The sequence below is a fragment of the Phoenix dactylifera genome, unplaced genomic scaffold (genome assembly GCF_009389715.1).
Source record: "Phoenix dactylifera cultivar Barhee BC4 unplaced genomic scaffold, palm_55x_up_171113_PBpolish2nd_filt_p 000750F, whole genome shotgun sequence".
Lineage (NCBI taxonomy): Eukaryota > Viridiplantae > Streptophyta > Magnoliopsida > Arecales > Arecaceae > Phoenix > Phoenix dactylifera.
The window spans coordinates 1-26,178 of NW_024068122.1; the positions used below are offsets into that span (position 1 = coordinate 1).

Consider the following 26,178-nt stretch of genomic DNA (forward strand, 5'->3'; position numbering starts at 1 on the left):
GTCTATATGTCCTGTAGACACTGATATAAATAGCAGGGAGTCTATAAAAGATCTGTTAGAGATCTCTTTAACCTTACTTGGTTGGAGCTATTTGGGGTCTATTTTTTTCATGCCAGTTTGTACATGGAGCATGGTTTTATTATGATTTAATTTTGCTCAAGTTTTTCATCTTTATTTGGTGGTGCAATCCTTTCAAGAGATTTATTATTCCCATGATACAACAGCAACTTGTCATAAATCACTAGTAACATTTTCTTTCTAATCAAGCCCTACATAACTCATTGCATTCTTTCCCTTGATGTCAAGTTAACATCAGATTGCTCGTCATATCTGAATCAGACTTTTCATCAATAGCCATACTTAGTTTTTCAAGTAATCCATTCTGTTATCTCCTTTCATCCAAAATCTCATTAAAACTGAATTCCAGATGCCCTGAAATCCGACATGCCTTTTCTTCATCCGCTTTTGATCTCCTGTCAAACCTGATTTAGTAGTGCCTCAGGACAGGGGGCTGACACCCTTTTATAACAGCAGTTATGTGCAAAGCTTAACTCTCGTTTCCCCAGGTCTATTCGTCCTAGATTCACATCACATGAATTAACCTAGATTTGTCCTAGAGATCTTCAGTTGGACCTTGGTGCCCTCTTAATCATTATTTCTTGTTAAGGTCTATATCACCTGCCAGGATGAACAAATTTCAACCTGTTACTGTAACTTCCATTCCAGCAAGGAGAAATCACAAAAAATGATTAAAAGGCTTTTTACTGCACTATGTTACAATTTACCCATTTTATCTTGGATGTTTGCTGGTTTTGATTTGAAAGATATAAGCACTTACTCTTGATTAGAATTATGAGTACACTCTAGAAGAGGGGAAAAAAGCAGAGCCGTATGCTCATTCTGCACAAAGAGTAAGCACAGTGCTCGCTATCAACTTTTAGAAACAAAAAGTTAAGCAAATAATTAAATACAAGCCTTACATGTTATAAACTGCTCCCAAACATATATAAGTTTAAAATTGTGGCAAAGCCTTCTAATTTTGAGAGATTCCGAGGCTGAGCAGGTGCACCTGCATTGAAGTTATGTTTGGAAGTTTCTACTGGCAAAAAGCTCTATAAATTGGTTTTTGCAATATGGGCAATGGGTAAGATCTGTTTTCAGGAACAGTGCCTGGCAGATCTGGAAGCACACATTTTTTTATGTAGGCTCATATAGAGTTTTATATATGGGTCTCACCTGTTTGCTTGTATCGTCACCAATATAGGAGATGAGTGAGGTATATTTTGGGTTACAATGCATGGAATTTGTGGGAGCCTGCATTGAGAGTTGTATGCAAGCATTCATACATGTATTTTTTTTTTCCTAAACTTTGGCTTTCTGTTGAAGCAATGATGTACGGACAACGGGATGTAATACATGAGGATGCATCAAACTTTTGTCAAATCACTGGTCCTTTACCTGCCTTGGATATGTTAGCTGCAAAATTCCACCTCACTGGTCCTTTACCTCCTTTACTGTGTTTATGCACATAAATTGTATATTTAGCTGCAAATTATCTTTTTCTTTTTCAATACTAGTCAATGGGAATTGTCGATTTTGCATTTAGTTGATGATACGTTGTTAAATTTGTTTGTCACAATAATCTGTCAGTGCATTGAGTTTTAGTATCTTCCTCTAATTTGTTTGTGTTTTGAGTTTTACAGGCTGGATCCGTAGAAGGACAAGTGATGGAAATGGGGCTTACTAGCACATCTTTATTAAATCCTGAAAAGTTTCCTGTCATAGTTCCAAACTCCTTATTTTCCAGTCAGGTGTGTAGTATAATTGCCCTTGCTTTTGGTCATGTTTTCATTCATTTAGTTTTTTAAAATTTGAGCTTAACTGATTGGTAGTTAGGTTCATAGCATAATATTCCAAATATCTCATCTTAGTTCTTCCACACAGTTTTATTCTTCAACTGTCATATAAAACATAAATATAAAAAATTATGAAATGAAAAATCATCATCTGCCCCTCCAACGCTCCGTCTTTCTGAAATATAAACTTTGCCTTATTTAGCTACAAAGGCATGCATATGGGTGATGAGTTGAGTAGTAATGGATTAATTGGTGGACACATCAAGCAACTAGGACTAGACTGACTGAGAAAATATATCACAGAAGATTAGTAGACAGTTTTCTGACAAAAGAAGCCTTTGTTTAGAAACAACTAAAGTGGGACTCATGGTGCTTGTGCTTGTGCTTGTGACAGTATGTTGTCATGCTGGCACCTAGCAAGACTCCCACAGAATTGTGCACAAGTCTGGGTTGGAATATTTACATCTAGCACACTAAGTACACCTCTTTGTTCATTTCCTTTTAAGTTTAGACCAATTTTAACTATTATAAATTGGTATTTTTAATATGTTAAATGTAATATTTAACTAATGCATAGAATTTTATATCATAAGCAAGGTTCGCCGTCTCGGTACCAGACTCCGTATCGGTGCTACACTACCATAGTGTCAGTACGGTATCGTACGAATTTTTTTTTTGTGTACTAAGTATTGGTACGCCATCTATACCGGTGTTGGTACGCCACCCATAATGTTTGGGGTGTTCATTTCCTCTATTAGAATAAAATTTGACCAGCCCTTCTCCATAATTTATAAGCATGTGGATAGCATGGTTAAAGTAAGTGACATACAATCCAGCATCCCACAACTACATCTACATGTTAATAGCACAAAGAAACTCAGAGCTAATGGCAAAATCATAGAATCATACAACTTTTTTAACTCAACACTTTGTAGGTGCTGTTCACATACGGCCAAGTTTATCGCAATCTCATATGATTGCAAAGTGGTGAAGTACTGCTTTATGTACTTCATGTACTGGAACCTAGAGCAGGCTTTGATGGTTTGTCATTTTAGGAACAATCCTATCTCGCCAATGCTCAAGAAAAATCATGGACCTATGGGCCTGTGATGGTTTAAACCTCCTCAATTCATAGCCCTACAAAATCAAATGCTAAGAATCTTAAAAGTATCCCCATCCCAAGTCCCTTATAGCAATTACTCTCCAATTGTTTGCTTTCCAAGCCCAGTTTTTCTTCTGACTCATAATTAACTTTTTTCCCCTGATTTCATCAGTTTTCTCAATTGGACAAATTAAATTCTAGCTAATTGCTCGTTCCTGACTAGAGACCCACTTTTACCTTGCAGTGTTTCTTCAATCCCCATGAAAATTGATACACTTTCTGAAGGCACTTATGATTGTTCTCTCCCACAGATTGTGATCTTGGATTAGTGTATAACCTGTTACAGATCATTTTCATGTTCTGGTTCAGGTTCAAGTCGGGCATAGCAAACTTGTACTGAAGTCACCAAAATCACCTATCATACCAAGTGTTGCATTTGTCATGCATGAACTTGTGGTGACAATTGGAGAAATAAGAAAATCTTTTTTATTAACTTATAAATGACAAAATTATAAAAATACTCTGCTTTACTCCTTCCTAGGCTCTCACACTGCGACTCCAAGTACTCAGTGCAAGATTTTCTCCATAAAACTCATTTACCGCTCACTCTCTAAGACTACCCATTTAATCATTATTCCTTCTTCACTTCATGCTATGTGAACAGAGCTGAGCTCATATGCACAATTATGAAACCCAGTCATATACCAACTTTCTTCCGTTTATGATTTCGACACCCATTCAGATTATCATGACTTCCCATTCATCAACTCATCTATTACAATAATGAATTGACTAAGTTCTAAGAAAATAAGCCACATCCTTTTAAGTCCTATTCTAAATCGTACTGAACTTGAAATAGGAGACCAAATGCGATCTAATCTGAGTCTGGTATTCCACCTATTCAAATTATGATACTCCCTGCAGTGGTCCATCCTTGTTAGTGTGCATGCTTAAAATGGCAATGACTATGAAGTATGAATACTCCCACTTTCTACTGACTCTTGTATGTCATGCTGAGTTGCGATCAAATTTCCAGCTTCAGTGACCTTCATTAAAGTTCCATCCACATCTTGGGTTCAGTTTCCTCATACACAAAGACTTTCATGGCTCAGGTCTTGCTTCTCCTTGTCAAGCCACCACAGTTGTAGCTGGTAAATCATAGAAACCATGCTAACTAATTTCAACACTGAGAAATCATATTATTTATTTTATCGGGTTACTACATTCTACTTGATGATTTATTCTTTATCTAGGATATATAGACACCCTCCTGATCAACTTATTAAACCGTGAAACTAACTCCAACTATATTTGCTAAATTGTAGGGAGCAACTTGGAAAATCGTGAACCATACAAGAGATATTACTCAAATTGCTATACTTGCATGATGCACGAACTTTCAAGCTTCAACTTTAATGTTCCTACTGATCTAACAAAAATTATAATATCCTTGCTATGGAAAGCACTCTGCTATTGAGAGATAAAAGTTGAAAACTTGATATACTATGCTTTCTAGAGTTTATAAAATTCACATAGCATGGCTGCAACATGCTCATATATACATAAATACCTGATCACTCCAAAGTTAGGTGAAATGACAAGCAATATTCTATAACTATTTTCTTGTCTCTGAAGTCAAGTTGTTTGCTGATGTAAATAATCAATACAAGTTAAATCCAATCATCTTTAATAGATAGTCCGAAATCTGAACTAGGATTTGGAATCCAAGGCAAGACAGGTTAGGAATTGGAGCATACCACATTAAGCTTTCTGAAGTTATCTTGCATGATGTTTGCTTCAATGAATGGAATGTGCCACAGTAACTCCTTATCACTTTTAGAGTACAGTTCATGTTCTTATTCGTGAAGAAAGTTTTGTTTTAAAGATCTTCATGGCTAGAATTGGGACAAAAGTTTTACGGATGCTGCCAAAATGTGAACAAAAGTCTATATTCCATAACTAACGATGCTACTTGCAAAAATTGCAGGTGATTGTGAATAAATCACGTGCTCAATGGCGTGCTAGTGTGACCAAAATTCCTATACGTATTCATGATATAGAAAAGATTCCCCTTATTTCTGAGGAGATAAAATCCATGCTACATTCTAACTCAAAAGTTTTCTTGGAAAAGGATGTCCCTTATTGTTACCTTTCTCGAATAGAAAATTCATTTGCAGAGCTTACTCTTGGATGCAATCTCAAAAGCATGGTAAGTATACTCTTTTAGTTTTTTTTTTTTTTTTTTTGGCATTCTTTTCAAGATTATGAAACATTGTTTACATTCTGATTGATGAACTTTTTCAGTGAATTAAATTTTTCAAATATGGTTCTCACTTCTCAGTAATGGTAGCTAAGAATAGCTACAACTGTTAATTAGGACCTTTATGTTGCTTCAAGTGTTTAATTTATGCAGTTTAATTTTGCGTAGCAAGTATGTTAGCTTTCACATAATATTTAGAAATATCTGGCTGAACTTGCACTAGAATTCAAATATAGCTGATACTCATGTTTTGGACTATAGATGCTGGACCCACTTTAGAAACTCCAGTGTATCAAAAAAGAGATTGGGGGCATGTTGCCAGGTGGGTTCATAGGAGACAATTGATATTGGGTTCTCTAGTGGATGCTATGAACCCAAAGCAGGCAGTTAAAACAAATCTGTGTTTTTCTTACTATCAAAATTCAATACTCTACATCAACTTCATACAAAAAGGTAAAACAAAAATCAAGGACAAATATAAAACATTATCAACTTAAAATCATACTATCATATCAACATTCATATAATGTTATTGGAATAAATCTTGTAACAGCCATGCTATTGCATAACACACTCTGATGTTATTCTGCAGCAAAGGGAGTGAGTTAAAACTTTCCAAAGTTGTCCATAAAGCAGCAAGCAGGGGAGCTGGCATGTATGTTAAAGCCCAAAATAGTTGCTCTTCTGCTGCTTAGAGTGAAAACAGAAAAAAGAAAAACAGGGAAAGAGAATGGGGAAGCTGAAACCAAAGGAAAACAAAGAAGGGATGCAACGGCTGCTGGGAAGTAATGGAAGGGGAAGAGAAGAAGGAAAAAAACACGGGGGAAAAAACTAACCTGTTTCCAAGCCTTCCTCTCTTCTCTTTGGCAAGCTAGGTTGTGTGCCAACTGTGGAGCACCAGAAAGGGAGCTTCCAAATTCGAGCTTGGTGCAGCACTGAGGGATGCCTCTGTTCTTTCCCGCTCTCCATTCTCTTCTTTCGTACTCTTTGTTTGATTAGGGCACCAAATAAGTGAACTGGCCCTTCTTTTAATAAGCCCCTAAACTGGTCAAAATTATTGCTTGGTTGCTGAACTAGTCCAATTAGAACTGGTCCAGCCGGCTTTGGAATATAGCGCCCTCTATAAAGCAATAATGTAACGGCCACTATAGAGGCTTTTCACCTGCTATATTGGGTTTTATTAGCCCATATGCTATTGAGGCTACCATGGAAAATAGCATAGTGGTTTAGGTCCAAAACTGCTACAGAAACCGCTATAGTGGCCACTACAACTGAGAAAAAACTGTTGCAAACTCCCTGAATCTTGTCTCTGCATCCACTTCATTAGAAAAAATCTTTTAAGAGACCAATTTCTCGCTTCCACACCAGAGTCTGATCCTACATCTACACCTGCTTCTCTTAACCAAGTCTTGGACCTAGGTGCTTGCAAGGATGCTAGTTCTAACACTTGGGAGCATGGTAATATGACTAAATTTGTGCATGCACGATTTTTACATTTTTTAATACTCTGCATTTTCTATTTATTATATATTCAACATTACTACTTTGCATATCTAATAATTACATATATTCTGATATATAATAAATTTATTGTTGGAAATTGATGGTCTCATATGTCTGTTCAAATGCATTAAGGTTTTTCATTAATTAGGTGTTGAGGTTGTCTTTTCTTTTGTTTGTAGATTTTAAATTTACCAGGCATTGATTGTTTCTAAATAAGTTAAGAATTGAAGGTGGAAGAAATGAATAACAAACACCTTTCACATTTTTTTAATTTTTCCTCGTGATCGACCATGGCTTAGGTCGATTAGAGGATTGTTTCTTTTTCATGCTTCAATGAAGAAGAGTTAAAATCTGCTGAGCAATAAAAACAAAGAAGGATGATAGAATAAGCCAATCAAAGACAAGAATTAGATCAAAGAAAGCAAATAATAACATTATCTTTGTTCTATCTAAATTTATAAATCCTTGGGGACATAAATGATTAAGAACAGCAAGCGCACATTGAAATACCAAGATGATCTCTAGAGTATGTCAGACCTTTGATCTAGAGAAGAAAACCTAGATCTAAGATAAAGGGCCAAGAGAGCCCATTAAACCAAGTTCTCAGATAAAGGGCTAAGAGAGCCCATTCAGTATAGGCACCATGGTAGCTCCATCATAGTCTTGTCTGAAGTTGCTCGAGATCTCAAATAAAGCCATCTTCCTTTTCTTAAGGCAGAAAATAAGTTTTTTTTCTCTTTTCCCCAAAACTAACTACCTTATTGCGGGTGGTTTCTTGTCTTGGTAACTCCTTTGATGGTTGCCGATGGTTTCCTGCATGAGTATCTTCTCTTTGTCTAAATAACTTTTCCTAGATAAGTTAATTCCAGTAATAAACTATCCAAATATGGCCTCGTGTATGGTTGACAGGTGGGTAATCATGATCTCTCCAAGTGTCAATACACAAAAAACTTAATAAACCTTGGTTGATGCATTTTTATCTTAGTTGGTCTATCATTGGATAATTTTGAGTGTAAACACCAATGAACAGAGAAGCAATAAAAAGAAGGATTAAGTTCTACAGATCAATAATGACTGAAATTATTATTCATATTATATTAGAATTTGACAGCAAAGTGACGCAAAATGGCACTTTCATAACCTGCCTTAACTCATGAATGATTATTTTATGTCCAGTTTATTGTGATCCTTAAAATGATCCAACATACACAAACTCTTCATTTTTGGGTGCATAGGTATCAGTGAACGTCAACTTGGTAAGTTAAAAGAATGAGCCTTCCAATCCTCGTAAAATATATGCTGCTTGGTCTCAAGATTGTACAAAACATGGTTTGGTATTTTGGCTGAAAGAGGATAATTTTACTTTAAAAGTTTTTATTCTATTTTAATAAAACCAGAACCCAAACATGTTACAAGTGTTTTAGCTATGTACATCTGGTTTGGCATACAGCAAAAATTAAAATGCTTTTATCTACCCCAAACACTTGAATTGGACAAAGTAACTTGATTTTTATCTAGAACAAAAATACATAAACTTCTGTTGTAATAATCATGATTAAGTATTTGTAGTTACTTTAATTTGTTATCATTATACTTAACTGTGAAATCACCTATTTTTTTAAGAGTATATATGCATTTCAGTAAATTTATTCTTGTGATATCATCATCCACATGGGTGATGGGTCAGCTGGAACAAGTTGGGGAAGGCTCCACGGACGGATTGAGTAGTGAACATGAAAATAGTCAACTAGTGCATGTTAATTAGTATGACCATGGACCAAAGTTTTGACGGATATGTTAAATACTTCAAATTTCAAATGATGGTCAAATGAAACTGACTCTGATGCGACATTTCTCGTTCTATGGAAAATTTCAGGTATCTTTGGCAAAATGCACCATGTTTACTTTAACCAAAAATGTTGTGGAGAACATATCACATGTTTCTTAGCCTAAAATGAACTTCCAGATGTGGTTATTACTCAATGGAGGATTTGCAAATTTGTCTAGAGAAGAGAGGACAAGTGTGCTCATGGATAGTCTAATGCTTTTATTTTAGTAATATTGTCTTACTATTACAGTGTGGATGATGCCTTGAATTATCTAACCTGTAATCTAGGTCTTATTCTTAACTGAAAATGTTAGACCATGAAAGTTAAATTCATCATAAAGTTGATAATCTGAAATGATGACACTAAAACTTCTCACTGCTACCACCCAAAAAGTTGAGTTTATTGTCATATTTGACAAGCATAGGTAGGGTCAACAAATCCTGATACCATATTTACTTATATCAGGGTTCATTCAGTTTTGCTGACTTTCATGTGGCCTAGACAAGCAGGCTGTAAATTAGGTGATCTGCAATTTGCCAGTATTTTTAAGGTTCTTCTATTGATACTAAATTCTCTGTTTAAGTAGTTGCTCCATAGTAAAGTTTCCAAATTTTTCTGCTTGAAGCTGCACTGACATTTATTTGTTGCAAATGTAGAGAAGAGATGAGCATTATGCTACAGAGCAAGATATTCTTCTGCAAGCAGCGAGGATTATTCGGCAGCATGGTGCTGAACTTGGAGGCACCTTACATGACTACACTAACTGTTGATTCAGCAGACACAGAGACTATGCATTAAGGTACAACCATCATTTATTGAATGCTTTCGACTCTGTTTCGCGTGTCTAAGTTTACATCTACAATTGCTGGGTAAGCTGCATTGTCGATTGTTGTTATTGTTTATCATCTATTGCTCAGAGGAGATAATGCAGTCGTATTGATGTAGTGTTTGCCCTTCAAAGGACTAACAAGTGTACCCCTGATTGTATATTATGGGCAATATATCGGACATCTATCATTCTATACGATTCGCTTCAAGTGATGATTCTGGACTGGAGTTTTTTTTCGTTTATGCCATGGCATGTAAATCTAAGGGTTTGAAGCAAAAGAATTTCGCATTTTGGCTGAAATGCAAAATGAGTTTTTTGATGCCCGGTTGGCTTCTCTTCCATGCTATAAGGAATGAAGTTTTCTCACATAGATAACCTCTTTCCCCCCTGATATTTTGTTTTCTACATATACAGGATTTTGCCATGTGAATTGGTGTATTACTTCATGTGATTGTGATTGTGCGTATGTATGCGTGTTTATTTTTTTTTCCCCCTTTTGTTTTATTTTTTGTGTCTCGAGTGTGAGGGATTTAAGAAGCATGTCTTTTCTTTATCAAATAATGGTTCTAGTTCTAACTCTACACCAGATGGTGTTGGGTTTGTTTTTATTTTATAGCTTTATTTGACTTCAGATGATGCCACTCCCACTATATTTGCTCTTTTGTTAAGAACAAAGAGTTGTGACCTTGCACCATTAAGAGTATTGATGATGGCATGTCTCGGAAGGGCCAAATAATGGAAATGGGTGATGCAAAGCGCGCGCGCGCACAGAGAGAGAGAGAGAGAGAGGAGGGGGGGTCGTCGTTGCAACCTTGGCGCCATCGCTTTGCTTGGGACGAACTGGGTAATTTTACTGATATTTTTAAGCATCAAGAACCCTCATTAAAGTAATGCTTATAAATATGTTCAAGCATATTGATTATCCATATATGTCTATTGATTAACCGTATAAAGATTGTTTAGCGGTTAACATTTTTGTTGTGAATAACATTGATGTTCTTATTGAGACTTTGACTGGAACAAACTGCAAGGGATAGAAATGTGATATTAAGCTAAAATTTGGTTTGATAAATTTAGATATTGCACTGCATGATGATCCTCCATCTCAAGTCACTAGTGAAGATACTCCAAAACAAAAGGCTGCCTATGAAAAGTGGTAGAGAGCGAATCATCTTAGCTGGATGATTATAAAAAGGTCCATATCTGATTCTATTCTAGATGCTATATCTAACAATGCTAATGCTAGATAATTCTTTGATGTCATAAGTAAGATGCATGTAAAATCTGATAAGGCTAAAGTGGAGAGCTAAATGGGTAAATTAATTAATATGAGGTATGATGGTATTGGTAGTGTTAGAGCTTATATTATGAAACTAGAGTATTGCATCCATGCTTAGTAATCTTGAGATATCCATTCCTAATGTTTTTCTGTTTCATCAAGCTCTTTTTTCGTCAAGCTCTTAATTCTCTCTCTACGCAATTTAGTCAGCTTATAACTGTATATAATGTATAGAGGAATGAACTCATCTCTATTTGTGTTCAAGAGAAAGAAAATTTTTATAGGAAAAAGGGTGAGAGTGCTAGTGTGGTGTAAGATCCCACATGTAATAAGAAAAAAGGATAATAGTTCCAAAATGGATGGTTAGATTTATAATCCTTGAAGTGAAAATCAGAATCCTAGATTTATAATCCTTGAAGTGAAGGGCCACATTTTTAAAGAGATGATTCAAATGTATTAATTGATGATGAAATTCAGACTTCGCTTGACTTTAATAATTTTTACACCTATACCAAAACAAAAAGAAAGGAGTCTACATGTAGTAATTAACTTGTAGAACTCGTCCACACATATATTAGTGGGTTCCTAGATCCTACTATTTGGGATAGTAGGTATTTCATTACTTTCAGCGGTGACTTTTCTTGCTATGAGTATGTCTATCTTTTTAAAAAACAATCGGAATCACTCGATAAGTTTAAAATCTTTAAAATTGAGGTTGAAAAGTAGCTTGGAAAGATAATTAAAATAATGAAATCTGACTGTGGTGGCAAATATTATGGCCGATATGGTAAATTTGGCCAACAAATAGGAGTATTTGTCAAGTACTTACAAGAATGTGGGATAGGTACTCAATACATCATACCTCAACCATGAGCAAAATAGTGTAATTGAGAAGCATAATCGTACTACTCTTAAGGATATGGTTATCTCTGAGGTGAGGCCTTAAATATCGCCATGTATATCTTGAACAGGATTCTTAGTAAGGCTGTTCCTAAGACACTTTTTGATTTATAGGTTGGCAGAAAATTTGGTATTAATCACTTTCATGTTTGAGGCTGCTTTGTAGAGGTCAAGATTTATACTCCATCAAAGAATAAGTTTATACATGCAACCATGTTATTTTATTGGCTATTCAGATAATTCTAAATGATATAGATTCTACTATCTGGACAAGTACAAAGATTTTGAATCTATCCATGCCATTTTTTTAGAGTCTGATATAGAAATGTTCTGATACCCGAGATGTGATATTGGTGGAGAGAGAGGTTATTGTTCTTGTCCAAAAAACGTTCATATTTCATCCTATTAGAAGTATAGTAGGAAAGTAACATCAAATAAGTGAATCAATTATAATATCTTTATAGCCAGTTAATAAAATACCGAGTTAATATACTGTAACGAAATATAGTTTGACTGCGAGTCCAAATTCATTTCGATTCAAAACTCTTTCTCTCAAAATATGTTCGGTGTTCCAAATCGTAAGATGCGATATCGAAATCAATCAAACATAATCCATATTAAAACCAATACATTCAGCCAAGAATCATGCAATATTTTAGAAAAAAAGCATATATATTAATAAAACACTATGCATCAAATTCATAAATCAAAAATAATTCGATTCAGATAATATTTATAATTTGCCAATAAATCTATAAAAATGGTTACATTACTTATCTTGCAAATGCAATCTAGCTAATAGATCTAATTAATCTCAAAAATTCTTCTTAGAATTTTATCATATTTATTTTAAAAATAAAAATTCTAAATTCCAACACCTTCACAGGGTTGACTAAGTAGGAGTGCCTGACATCCGAATCGGCCAAATCAAGATGGCTTCATCGAATCATGTTCGAATTAGGGCACGAATGGTTCAACAGAGATCGGAAGTGATTAAATCTAACAGTAATTGGCAAGGACCAAGATGGGGGCTGACACGCCATCCGACAATCCTGGATTCAAAACCATTCACTAAGGTCGATCCAAAATTACTAAGAATCGTACTTATGGGGTCCAAACAATTTTAGAGAGAGAAAGTCTATATAAAGAGAGAAACTTGTAGAGAGAAGGGATGGAGAAGAGAGAGAATCCTAGTTTCAATTCAATTAGAGGTCTGGGTTTCGTTGTTAATAGCACAGATCAACCTGGATCAATCAGCATGTCTGGCCCATGTGTCAAGAGAGAGAAACTTTGCAGAGAGAGAAAGTATGGGGAAGAGAGAAAAGAGAGAAAATAAGCTTCTCTCTCTAACGAAGAAAGAGAAAGGAAGAGAGTGGCTGTAGGTGGTGCTCGACATCAAGGACCCACGGCTTTCTACTGTGGACGGCGATCGACGGCAACTGGTAACGAGCAAAAATCCTCCTAAAATAGGGGTTCCGCTCCCTTATCTCAAGGAATCAAGACGTCCCGACGGTCGGAACTCTGGCCAAGGCATAAGCCATCATAGTGAACCGTAGGAGAATCTCCGTGATAAGCGCCGACGGCGGAAATAACCGAGATCGAAAGAGAAAGAGATTGGATAAATTAAGGCTAATCGGGACCTTACCTAGTTCCCGGCAGCAAATGGCAGTGACAACAACATCGGTAGCGGCCGGCATTCAGAGAGAAAAACCATGAAAATATCCCATGAAGAGCTCTGTTCAGGCTTGAATCTTCGGTGAGTGTGAGAGAGGAGTCGAAGAGGGCCTCTAAATAGACCTGATTGCGGCCGGAATCTACTTAGATTCGGATTCCATCCGACCATCTTGGGGACAAAGAATTTTTTTTTTTTTTTTTTTGAGCCAAAAGAACTAGGTCGGTCAAATAGACCGCTCCCAATTTAATAAAATAGCAAAAACCCTGCATTATTTGCTTTTTATCATCGAAACGTGCGGATGCCACCAGGTACCTCAAGAGGTCTCTCGGGAAAGCAAAACAAACGAGCCCTGAAGTTAGTGTCAAAAGCTGGGGAGAAAACTTCGACTCCAGATCATGGAGTTGGGAGATGATCAGAGGCCGGCCTTGAGCCACTTAGTCGCCTTCATGCTTGATACGGTGTGGTATGCTGATCAGACTGCTGCAGAAGTAAATTTTGTATAAAACTTTTTCGCTTAGATTTCTAATAAAAATTAAGTTTTTTCCTTTTAGAGCGATGCACACTTGAACGTTCATGGATGATTTTGCTGATCCACAACTTTAAAACATTCCAATATGTATTTTGAATATTCGACATATTTTTGGTCAGGACTATCGCGTATATCATGCTTAGCTCCAATAGACTTGGGGGAGCTGTTTTCTGAAATTTTTAATATTTTATAAAATATAGTAAAAATATGCCCCTATTTCCTCATTCTTTACTCCTAAGTGCGATGAGCAGGAAGCATGAAACAGTTAATGGAGGCCGGATGATCCTGAAGAGAGTTCTGGGTGCGGGCGATGTCAATGGTGGGCTCCATCTCGGGCCGACAAAAATGGGATTGCAGGCAAAGTGACAGCTTTACCCCACCGTAGCCTTAGGCATGTGTCTCGGCCCAACAACTTTATATGACCAAGGAAGCTGCCAGGCAGTAAGCTATATGACAAAAGAAGCAGCACCCGATGCTGGTTGGCGGTTAAAAACGATATACCTCTACGACCTCGTTTGATTCGCGGAAAGTATTTTTCTTTTTAAAATTATAATTTATAGAAAATAAATTTTTAGAAAGAAAATGCCTAGAAAAGTACTTTTAGCATGTTTGGTTGACCATGTAAAAATGACAAATTTACAAAGTGCTTATGTTTGGTTGGCACTTTTCTGAGAAAGTTATGCATAATTCCTATTATGCCCTTAATAAAAATTAGGTCTTTAGTGCTTCTTTAATGCTGAAGAATTTTTTTGAAAAAAAATAAAAATAAAGTGATTCTCAATGGCAAAGTAACTTTTCCATGTTTCTCAAATGAAAGATTTTTCCATAAAATATGGGAATCATACTTTCATGTGAATACAACTTTTTCATCTCTCATTTGAAAATTCCAATTAAATAAGAAGCATCTCATTACTTTTTCGTTGACCATATTTTTTTCTGCTTTTTTTTTTTCGTGAACCAAACGAGCCCAGCGTATTTTAAAAAGTTCGGCTCAATGCCTCCCTTAGAATTAAAAAAATTTCTGCGTTTATCAAGTCTTTTCGTGATAACTAAAATTTGTCTCACTAAGCTTGTTCGGCCTCTTTTGTTTAAATCCCATCGCATGATATGACCGATCGAACTTGCCTTTGGAAGGAAAAGGCACCGTCAATTTATGACAGGACCGAGGAGAACTGCTTACAAATTAGCCAAACGAAGGCTCCTCTTCCTGCTTCCGAGAGAAGATCTTTTCCAGAACCACTTCGCAAGGTTTATCAAACAAATTTGTGCGCACGCGCGCGCGTGAGAGAGAGAGAAAGAGATTGATTTGCTCCGAGTAGCTTAATCTCGTGCTTGTATTTTTGATGGAGGTCCCCTTTTCAAGTTTAAAGAAATTATAGTTCAAATTTGCCAATATATATTCTTAAATTTTTAGAATAATTTTTAATAGAAAAATATTAGATATTTTGATCTCGAATTAGAGTCATCTTTTTGGCCTCGATATTAACCGAGATGAACAACTTTGATGAAAACCTTGGTACCACTCTAATTATGCTAATAAAGATCAATAGTTACAGCGACATTGTACTTAATGCATGATCAGCGTAATTGCTGCCGCATACTACTCACATGAGATAGTTACCACATGGTTAACATGCAGCCGATCATTACCATACAGTTAAGACACATCGCGCCAAATCAAATAACGGATGAGTATATGACCTTATATAAAGGGGTAGCGAACTAAGCTTATTTAGCCAACTAAGGCACGTCGTTGCTCTATCATTCTGATTAAGCATCACAAGATTCACCACCAAAATTTTTTTGATAAGTGGACTTTTTACAGATCATTTCTGAAGACGATTAGTCATTTCTTACCTCAACCATCTCACTCAATTCGGTTTCCATCAACCTTAGAGCAGCCCGTGCAGCATTTTGGTTCAAGATCCGGCGGCAACAATTCTAATTCTCCTAATGCCCCTATCCTTGCATTCCACTGCAATTAGCACGGCATGTGCGCTTTCTTTGGCTTTTTTCTGCAAGTTTGTGTACAGTTTAGCATGGTAGGAGACCAAAGAATCGTTATTTCTATTTTACGAAACCTGCAGGCTTGCAAGACGGATCTACCGCAACCCAAGGATGGTAAACAAAAGGTAAGAGAGGCTCAGACTATTTTGAAGACCTTGGTTTGAAACGACTGGAGGAATCAGGACAGACGGACTCGATAATCGAGAACCGTCGCCTTTGGTGTGGCGTGGACGGACCTCTGTCTCGCTTAAAAGGCTCAGCTGGGGATGGATGGTCCCAACTAAATAGACAGCTCGGTGGAGTTGATCCGAACCACCATTTCGACTCTTTCACACATGGATTCGTTGTACGCGCACTAAGTTTAACGTATAAATTCTTTATATAATGACAAAAACAAAAAGGGACAATGGGAGACTAGACGTTATAATTTTGTTTTTGTAGATTTTATTTTAAGAAATATGGTGGTCATGTTACCACCAAGAGTTTTTGTTGGGGTAAGGTCTATTCGCAAGCAAAAATGGTTACAAAAAAGAAACTGTATGTTATTTTAGATGCCATAAGTGCAACTATGTTTTCAGTTAATCTTGATCCTGGCTTATGTCATTTTTCTTTTTTTTTTAATGCAAAAGAAGAAACTACGTTTTTTTTTTTTTGGATACCATAGTACAAACTGTGTTAACCTTGACACCATATGAAAAAGAAACTATATGCCAATTTTTTTTAAAGCTTATGTCCTAATTGCACTAGACTTCCAGCTTTTTTCCATTAATAACTGCACCCAATCTATCTGGTAAAAATATAAGTTCAACACCACCATGGCTTCATGTCCAAATACCACCTGAATCATGCTCGACAAACTGCACCTACATCTAGTTCTACCTATTTATACTAAATCATTGTGCCGTAGCCTTGGATGCTGGATAATTGGAGAGGAGTGCTCATAAATTACCCTAAAATGTTTGTTAGCTGGGAAATTCTAATTCGTACTTCCTTCGTACTCCATGGAAAATTGCACTCATGTCATCATTTGCAAAATTATGCAAAGACTGCTGCCTTCGGTTGGCCAGAATTCTTGGGAGCATAAAACTCTAAAGACTGCAGATGAATCACCATCGATCCATAAGTATTGGATAAATTAATCAGCTATATATTCTGCATGCCTGCAAGGTAGCACGTCAAAAAGTAAAATGCCAAGCACAAGTCACAACAATCCAAGTTCGACTCTTGGAAGGGTCACGATGATCACGGAGTCGGTGCCATGCGACCACTCGCTTTCTTGGTCTTCTTTTTGGACTTGCCGACTCCATATTTCCGCACACGGCCTATACGATGGGGCCCGCGAGGGCTCAAGCATGATAATGCCATTACTAAAAGGGGGGACGGAAGCCACGTGGAGTAGATCCATCCGGAGCGACGAAGCCGTACGATCGCCACCGCTGCAAACAGCTTCGAGGTCGCAGCAAGGAATCTAAACCCTAGTTCCCCTCCCACCCTACGTATTTACCGTTTTGCCACCCCATCATTCCCCGCTCGTCCCGGCGAAAACAAGTACGGGACTCCGGCTCATATATTGACGCGTATACTGCTCGTTTTTCTTAGATGGAGAGAAGTATGCAGTTGTGGAATGAGACCGGGTCACCTTTTAGGAGGCCTAGCGTTTTTGATTTTTGAATGCTTATAATACTGATGCCGTGACTATATACTACTACATATATTGACATCTATATCTATATCACGTACAGGAAGAGTCTGGAGGCAACGGAAACAAGTCTGGACCAGAGCATCCCAGTGATGTCACAAGAAAATTTCCAGCCCCTCGTGACCAGCTGCATACATAGAGGCAAGCATATAGAAAAAGAAATATAGAATACAGATAAAATAATAAATAGCGAGCTGAACCCTACAGCCAAAAAACATAAATAATACATGGCGAATCTCTCTGCCTCTCCTTTTCATCTAGTTTCTTTGTAGAGGTCTGAGCCGAGTCGCGGTCATGATTCAAAGCCCTTTGCCCTCCCCAATCCCAGGCCAAGAATCACAAACAAAGAAATGGGAGGTAGCTAGATCTCACTAATCTCGCCTTCCCGGCAAACGCGCACATCAATTGTCATCGTCTTATTTCCCTTCTTCCCATCCCTCGGCGACGACATCACCCTGCAGCAATTCCTCCTCGGCGACTGTCCATTTCACAAACAACAAGGGCAACAAGCATTTCATCAAACACTATTAACCATAATATGTACTTAACCAAGCTGAGCCAAACACCGAAGTTATTCTATAATATATACTAATTACCCTGTCCCAGAGCGAGGGGTCGGGCTTCTTGTAGACGACGATGCGGTCGACGAAGGCGGAGGGGTCGTCCATCTTCCAGCGGCACGCCGGGTGGACCTCGCGGTGGCGCTCGTACACGGTGACGGTGGTGCGGCGGGGAGCGTCGTAGCGGGCGGAGGAGAGGTAGTAGACGAAAGGCCTCTGACAGGGATTGCGAGCCACGGGCCGGGTATTGAAGGGGTAGGCCGTGTAGTCGGCGCGGCGGTACCAGTTGAGGAAGGTCCGCGCAGGCAACTCCATCTCCCGGGGCGACATCACCCCCCGCACCAGCTGCACGACGAAGCCCCACGAGACGGAGACCGTCCAGAGGTGGTCGGCTTCGTAGCAGACGGACTGCTGGAAGATGGCCGCGGAGTCGAGCCGGATGGGCCCGTCGAAAAGGCGGCGGACCGCGGCGGCGCGGGAGGAAATGCCGGGGAAGACGGGCTGGACGACGTCGAGGTGGTGAAGGGAGACGAGCGGGACCACGGGGTGGGCCGCGAGGAGACCCAGGAGGTCGCCGTAGACGTCGTACTGGTGGAAGCCCGGGTGGCGGGTGAGGGGGACGCCCAGCTCGGCCATGCAGGCCTGGATGCGGTCGTCGCTGCCGTAGAGGGCCGGGTAGCGGTGGAGGCAGCGGTCCTGCATGCGGGCGAGGGCGGCGGCGAGGGGGCGGCTGATGGCGAACCCCCCGCCGCCGTAGGCCATGGCGTAGGAGAAGTAGATGTTCTGGAGGTGACTCTCGGAGATGGAACCGATGTAGTAGGGCTGGCGATGGTCGAACTGGGAGAGGACGCGGACGAGGTTGTCCGGGACGAAGACGGTGTCGTCGTCGCCCATGACGAACCACCGGACGTTCTCGAGGCCGAGGCGGTAGGTCTCGGAGACGATGCGGGAGATGCGGATAGCGGAGCGGCTGCCCTTCCGGTGGGTGTAGGGGAAGCGGGCGGTGTCGCCGGAGAGCTTGAGGGCGGGGAGCCCGGTGGCGGCTGCGGAGTTGTCGAGCTCCTTCACCGGCTTGTCGAGCCAGACGAAACCCCGCATCTGGCGGGGCCGCCACCAGAGCTTGATGTAGTCCTTGCGCCGGTCCCAGAGGTTGGCGGAAGCCGCGATCCCGAACACAATGTGCTGGAGCCCTGTGGGCGCCGCGGCCCTGGTGATGGTGGTGGCCGTGTGGGGAGGACGGACGGAGATATTAGAGGAGGAAAGGTGGAGGAGCGGGTCGGCGACGGCGGAGGAGGAGGTGGTGGTGGAGCAGGGGAGTTGGCGGTGAGAAAGGGGAGAGGAGGAGAGGAGATTGATAGTATAGAGGAAGTAGATGGAGGAGATGAAGACGAGGAGGCAGATCATGAACCGGGGGATGAACATGGGACGGTTGGAAGGCTTGCCGCTGGTGGCGAGGATGCCCCATATGAGAGGGGCCTTATTGTTGGTGGTGGGGGTCATTGGGTGGTATCCATCAGAGCCATCCTTCATCCCTTCTCCGGCTTTCATAGCTCTTGCTCCTCTCGCCTCCTCCACCGCTCCTCTCGCTGTTTCCTCTTGGGTTCCTATTTTCTTGTTTTTTGTTTTAGGGGAAGAAGCGCATACGGATCGAGGAGGGAAATTAGGAGAAGGGGAGGTTTGTTCCGGATCCTACCTCATCTAATATCATGATGTGTCGGTCGGCCTCACGACGTCAAGAGGACACGGCACGGGCATGGAATCATAAACGAATCAGGAAGAGAAGAGAAGACGACGACGATGACGGGGATTGTTGGGATTGAGCGAGAGATATTATATAGATTGAGAGGTTAGAGTTAGGAGGCGGACGCAGGAGGAGGGGCATGGATCTGTCCCGGTTCCGCTCTCTCTCTCTCTCTCTCTCTCTCTCTCTCTCTCTCTCTTCCTCTATCACTAAATTTACGACGCGCTCTCCAAAAGCTCCCCCAAACCGGCCTAAATCTACACTTCCATAAGCTCAAGTCTACCATTCGTCAACACATCAAGTTTGTTTAAATGTCTGCATTGATGGGCTTTGTCACACGACACGGCGGGGGATCGGGGATCAACGAACGATAAGAGTTAAAGCTGTTCGGCCTTCCATGTAATGTAAGAGGATCCCGCTGATCGTTGTTACTATTTTTATCAAGAGAAATAGTAAATTAACATCAGCTGGGTGAAGTAAAGATTCTTTCAAAATAACCTTTTTTAATGAAACAAAGTTCGTATGAGCAAGATGATTTGCACGTGATGCAACCCCCCGGGAGCCTGCTATAGGCGCATGGTAGTATCTCTGTGCTCCGCCAACACAAGTCTCTAGTATTAGTGGACGAGGTGGTGGGACATGTACACGTGTTGCCCGACAAGCAGCAGATTTGACAGGCTAAAAGCTAATTCTATAATCCTTGGGATGGGGAGGTTTAACATTTTCTGTGAAGGTGCCTTTTTTTGAATGATTTACCATGGAAGGGTAACAGAATAGATCTTTGAAGGGGAGTACAGTTTTAGCTTTAGGATTAAAAAAAAAGAGAGAAAAAGGCCTAGAAGATAAATGAGTTAAATTAGAGATGGTAACTTTGTCATATTGAATCAGTTTGGGTACCACAACTTCTTAAACATACACCAGCAGCAATTCTGCCTTCTTAATCAGAAAAGGATAAAAAGAAAACGAAATAAATGCCTGTGCATTCATGAGGTTTCATGCTGAAGGGCCAATGCATTTGTACCAAAAAAAAAAAAAAAAGGCCAATGCATTATTGGACTTCGATGTGCAAATTTCCCACGCCATGTGGACCTTAACCCCAAAACTGCAAAGTGGAACCATCCCAACCGAAGACTTGGTTGGTACAAACTAAAATTGGAGAAGTCCAGTTGAGGAGTTGCACCTCCACAGCTCCACTTGGTTGGTGCATATGATAAGAGGTCTCCCCACTTCAGATAAAAGTTAGAAATTACACCTTCCCAAGCCAAATAACGAATTCATAACTCAAATTAAGTATCTCTTTGCAGTCCAGTTCAGACCCGTACTTCACAAGCCAACGCAATATACCAAGGAGGTAACGCACTTCCTTCGTCTGGGCTGAAACAGACACCTTTTCCGACGTTGGACACACTTCTAATGAGATCTTTCGGATATAACGAAAAGTTACCTCCAAGTAACCATAGTCCTACAGTAATGAGTTCATGTTGGCCGCTTCGTCGGCTGGGCAGTGATCAAACTTATTTTCTGGTACCAGGGTTATTAGGCCCATAGGATAACATTTTTTAACCATGTTTCGGGGACATCCAGTCTACTCCGTTAGGAGATGGAAAGCTAATGTTGACAAAAAGATTGAGAACCAAAAGGTTCATCTTCTATCCTTGATGCTTCATTTTATCAAATTCCTCCCTTCCTACAAGGGAAACCAGCAAGCGAATGCTAGAAGCAAGCCTCAATTCAGACTCATTGAACGGTAGTGTGCAAGCTCAAAAGGCACAATCTAAAGCTCCCAATAGCTACAAAAAGGATGTCCATATTACACACTGAAAGTGAGACATCAATCAACATAGTCAAGAAATGGTAAATGCATCATGTTAATTCTTAAAAGATAAGAAACTTGACATGCATTTTTCTGATAAAGTTAGGGTACCTCGCGGAAGAGTCCCTGAGTTGGTCTTTTCTTCTTTGCTGCAAATCATCAATGAGCCAAGAAGCATCATTGAGTCCCAGTGAAGTAGCAAAATTCTCATGTGGGACCTGCAGAATCGGTATTATAGCTCTTTCAGCTTTTGCTTCTCCATGAGTGGCAGTTTTCTACCTTTGCAAAGACATCATCAAGCATCAGGCCCATCATTGCACCATAACAAATATCACAAGCCCATCATGTGTCAAAAGTAAATAATATCATGATATTTAACAAGGAAGGCGTAAGAAATTAAATTCGTATGGTATCTAAAGAGAAAAATGCCATGATGATCAACTCATTGAAAGAAATCGAGTTTCAGTCACAGCTGGAAGTTTGAGTATCCGCTGTAAAAATCTAATTAAAATAATGCCTTGTTTTTCAAGAGAGAGAGAAATGTACGCACCCAGCTTAAACATTATAAGATGACGAAGATAACTTTTATTAATTATGCAAAACAATTTCGCATATTATATCTTTCTAAATATAAAAATAACTGAAACTAATAGTTGTACATCGATCAAGCATTATTAAGAAATTATAATAAAAGAAAACAGCAAGATGGGCCCAAATCAACTCTAGTAATAGGAAAAATGCCTTGGTGCAAATAAGCTTATGAGTTGTCTAAACAAAAGAGAGATTGTGAATTGTAATTTTGCTGAGAAGAAGAGAAAGAGGCTCCAGTTAAAATTGATGAAAAAATGCTGATGTAGCTGGCAGTACTCATGCTAGGTAGTGTGAGCTGCCAATTCACAAAAAAAAAAAAAAAAAATGATGGAAAAAAGGGTTTACGAAGAATAACATTGTTAACTGTTGCCATTTGGTGCGAACATTGCCCTAACATTTTGATAATTAGCAAAAACATAATCTTTGAACCTATGGAAGTCGGAACATTATTGTAAACAATCATCTCGAGCCAATCAGTAAAAGATGTAAAACAATAATCTAATTTGAAGTGTTGCAAAAACATTATTACATGAAAACTTAGAAAGTGAGGGAAATCTGTCAGAGGTGTTGATATTAGCCACCTCCTTGAACATGTACATTCTACTATCCTAATCTTGCTGAAAGATAAATAAGAAATCGGACTAAGCCATCAGACAAATGTTCCCAAGAGGGCCCTACCCTTACTACATTGTAGTTTAGGGGCCTAAGTTAGATCCATCATTCAGAATTTTCCATCATTTAGAATTATGTAAGAGAGGGAGGCCAATGAACCACCATCCATCTTTTAAACCATAGATACTAGTTTAGGAACCTAAGTTTGTTTCATTATTACTGTTTCTCAGACAATAGATACTTGGTATGACATGAGTACTAATTGTTCAAGTTCCCCAAGTCTAAATTTTATGCACTTTTGTACAATATAAAATTGCAGAGCTATCAATATATGAAGACATCAAAATACGCCGACTACCAGACTAAGATGACCAGACAATGATACTTATCAGAGCATTTGCCTTGAGTGTTATCTCACATTTTTGATTAAACTGTGCTATCTTACATTAATAACAAAAAACGAAACAAAGATATGACACATAACTACAAGAGTCCAATATTTATAAGCTAATATATAACAGACATGAAACAGAAATAGTCTTGCACTTGTTTCTTCCGTAGGACACTTCATCAAATTGTGCTCAGTGCAGACACTTCTCCATATCTTTTTGTGCCCGATAGAGTCATGTCATATATAATCATCTTAGAAAATTATGATTTGTCACTTTTTCCTTATGATTAGTTGTCGATGGCACGTTAAGCCTTCACCCAATCTTGGGAGCAGCACCAGGTGTGTTTTTTGTTTTCCTAGCAACTGTGAAATGCGAATGCTGATTCATGCTCATGCAAGTATTCTCATAGTATGCGAAGAGATGTAGATGGTTTCGAGAAAGGAAAGCAAGAAAGAGTTGGGAGGCGATTATTACCATCGGATATTCCCCTCCATCTCCTCTCTCCAAGGATTCGTCTTTTAGGGTTTCTTCGTTTCCATCGCTTCCGCTCTTTCCAGACGGACACCAGATTCCTTCCTTTTGACACCCTTTGCCGGCTTGGGATTTTCGGATATCCGGTCAGGACGGTCAGCGAAGAAATCCGGTCCACGGAAACCGGCTTCGCTTCCATCGCATCGCGTGCTGATACCGAGAGCAGCCGAGCGCGGTCCAAGGGCCCATGTACAGATCCTTGACCCCGTCCACGGTCCACCTAGAATGGGCCGCAGCCCGCAGGCATGATAACAAGAGGATTGTGTTGGATATTGGATTAGATGACCAGCGGATGGCTCTAATTGCATCACAACAAATCATCATTGTGGAGCACCAGATGGATGAAACGATTGAAATCTCATGGGAACCATTGAACTCCATCCAACTAAAGCTTAGTCCGAAGCCTTAACAAAAAAAAAGAGTCAGGTCCGATGCTCATTGCGCCAATGTGGCATGTGCTTTACATGGATCCTGATGCAGATCCAAGTATACGAGCCAAACCCCTTCTGCCTCAAGGTGCTCACTCGACAAACATGTTTGTAATTGAAGGAGACATCTGGGATCATGGTGATGGAGCTATCGATGCTTGGTTTTAATGCATGAAAAGCATCAAGCCCCAGATTCGAGATAGGCTGAGGCCTCTATATGTGCTATTATAGCTCTCGCGGCTGCGAGAGCTGACCATTGTAGCCTCCCATATTATGTTGTCATCAAAGTCTTCCCTGAGAAAGAATGTGGTTATCAAAATCATCAAAAGTTTGTCATATTTGTTACTTAGAATCTTTAGCACTGGCTGTATTCTCTTTTATTCTATCTTCTTTCTTTCCTTTTGCCCTTCCTTTTCTTGTTTTACTTCTTCCTTGCAACTGTTGCAATCATTAGTGAGTTGTGATCTAGGCCAGTTATTTAGTCAATTAAAAACCAAAAATGTTGTTCCCAATATCTTTTTCTCTTGACTACGGCCCGCCTTCATAGTCTTATTGTAAGAGGAGTATAAGAATCAAATCTATTAAATAAATATAATTGACCACTGCTATGATGGCATCTGGGAGCCTACTCCTCTCTTGCCGAAGAAGTTTTGGTGAAAGCTCCTTTGAAATCCTAGTTTCCACTCCACCGTAGTTGGACTAGTTCCAACTTCGCTAATTTAATATTTTTCATACGACGACCGACCATGCTTTTTGTTTTTCTTTGAAGTTTTGGTCTTTCCCAGGTGATGTGCCCTCCTATTCAACCATGTATGGTTTCCAATGGAACTATCAATGTCCATCCTTCACTCCTTTTCTACAACCTTGCCCCTATCAACGTCAACTACTGTTACCAAGTCATGGTTTCCTCCTGTGAAGTTATTTCATTAGTCCAGACTAACCTTTAAGCGGCAAATCAACTCATCACCTACTCTTCTTCAAAATTAATGGCTCATCAGCTGATTGCTGAGATGTGTACTGTCTGCGAAACAGATGATCAATGTTGAACATAACTATATACTACTCATCAGCTAATGCCTTTCTAATTTTGACAGCTACTCTTATGATCCTATTGTTCAGATGACTCATCATGCGTATCAGGATATTGCAACCCGGGTAGTACATATGCTATAGATGATTGTTGCTCTTTATGAACCCTTGCAAATACTTTGTGGCTTTTTCACTTTGGTTCAACACTTACTTCGGTTCATTGCAACTGTGCATCGACAAAATTACTACTTTTCTGCACTCTAGAGCTGTTCAAGAGATGAGTTATATTTGTAAAAAATCTGTAAATAGGATCATAAACAGATCATGAAAGGGTAGCGTACTTGGATCCATGGATTTTCTGAACAATTAAAGCTTCGTTTCTCCCTTTGACCCCTGTTTAAAAACCTGGTGATGGAGACTGGTTTTGTGTTCACATTCTAGGCAGAGGGTGAGACCCATTTGTATATCCTACCATCAAGGATATGGGAGCTTCCACTTCTCTAGGAGTCAGTTACGATAATCATCCAGTAACTGATCACGTAATGGTCGTGTGGGTCAAAACTAACAGTATTTTCCTCTTATTAACCATCTAATGGCCTGGGATGATAATGGATTCATAATCTCACTCATACTTGTTTTGTTCTTGAGTCAAAGTTCCCCTTACTCTTTCATCCAATGTTGTATCTACAACCTACTTTATCAACGCAGGACAGTTGGAAAATCCATCTGTTAAAATATTATAAATCTCTTTTATATAATTTTATTAATTTATTTTTAATATTTAATTAATGATTTTCTGCATATACTAAATAAATAAATTAAGTTTTGATATTACCTAGTTCTAGGCTTGTTATGAAAGGTGATTCTTTTAGAGTAAAATTCGCTCTGCCTAGATACAAATATATTATTAAAGGTACAATAAATAGTTGAAGATTGTCTACTTCCAAAATACAACGATCCGCTTTGTGTTCTTCTTGAAGTACACTCTAATAAAGGAGAATCAAGGTCAAACC

At 39.3% G+C, this 26,178-nt stretch overlaps 2 protein-coding genes across 6 annotated transcripts; one reads left to right on the forward strand and one right to left on the reverse strand.

Annotated features, from left to right (window-relative positions):
• Positions 1-1,460: 1,460 nt before the first annotated feature.
• Positions 1,461-10,451, forward strand: LOC120107065 (mechanosensitive ion channel protein 1, mitochondrial-like). Of its 5 annotated transcripts, none has more exons than XM_039120215.1 (4): positions 1,471-1,811; positions 4,946-5,167; positions 9,207-9,349; positions 10,012-10,451. In XM_039120215.1, the coding sequence occupies exons 1-3, from the start codon at positions 1,728-1,730 to the stop codon at positions 9,318-9,320; spliced, it is 420 nt and encodes a 139-aa protein (XP_038976143.1). In that variant the 5' UTR covers positions 1,471-1,727; the 3' UTR covers positions 9,321-9,349; positions 10,012-10,451. The 5 variants fall into 5 exon arrangements, with proteins under 5 accessions (XP_038976144.1, XP_038976143.1, XP_038976141.1 ...); XM_039120213.1 differs by lacking the exon at positions 10,012-10,451 and adding an exon at positions 9,496-9,745; XM_039120214.1 differs by lacking the exon at positions 10,012-10,451 and adding an exon at positions 9,546-9,745 and having other exon boundaries at positions 1,472-1,811.
• Positions 10,452-17,596: 7,145 nt separating this feature from the next.
• Positions 17,597-20,261, reverse strand: LOC103699608. Its single transcript, XM_039120226.1, has 2 exons — positions 18,065-20,261; positions 17,597-17,946 (listed from the first exon to the last, which is right to left on the reverse strand). Exons 1-2 carry the CDS (start codon positions 19,574-19,576, stop codon positions 17,830-17,832), a joined length of 1,629 nt encoding a protein of 542 aa, XP_038976154.1. The 5' UTR covers positions 19,577-20,261; the 3' UTR covers positions 17,597-17,829.
• Positions 20,262-26,178: the final 5,917 nt, after the last annotated feature.

Coding starts and splice junctions, on each gene's coding strand:
- LOC120107065 (XM_039120215.1), top strand. CDS start 1,728: ATGGAAATGGGGCTTACTAGCACATCTTTATTAAATCCTGAAAAGTTT. Junction 1,812..4,945: donor ACTCCTTATTTTCCAGTCAG/GTGTGTAGTATA, acceptor CAAAAATTGCAG/GTGATTGTGAATAAATCACG. Junction 5,168..9,206: donor GATGCAATCTCAAAAGCATG/GTAAGTATACTC, acceptor TTGCAAATGTAG/AGAAGAGATGAGCATTATGC.
- LOC103699608 (XM_039120226.1), bottom strand. CDS start 19,576: ATGAAAGCCGGAGAAGGGATGAAGGATGGCTCTGATGGATACCACCCA. Junction 17,947..18,064: donor ACCCCTCGCTCTGGGACAGG/GTAATTAGTATA, acceptor TGAAATGGACAG/TCGCCGAGGAGGAATTGCTG.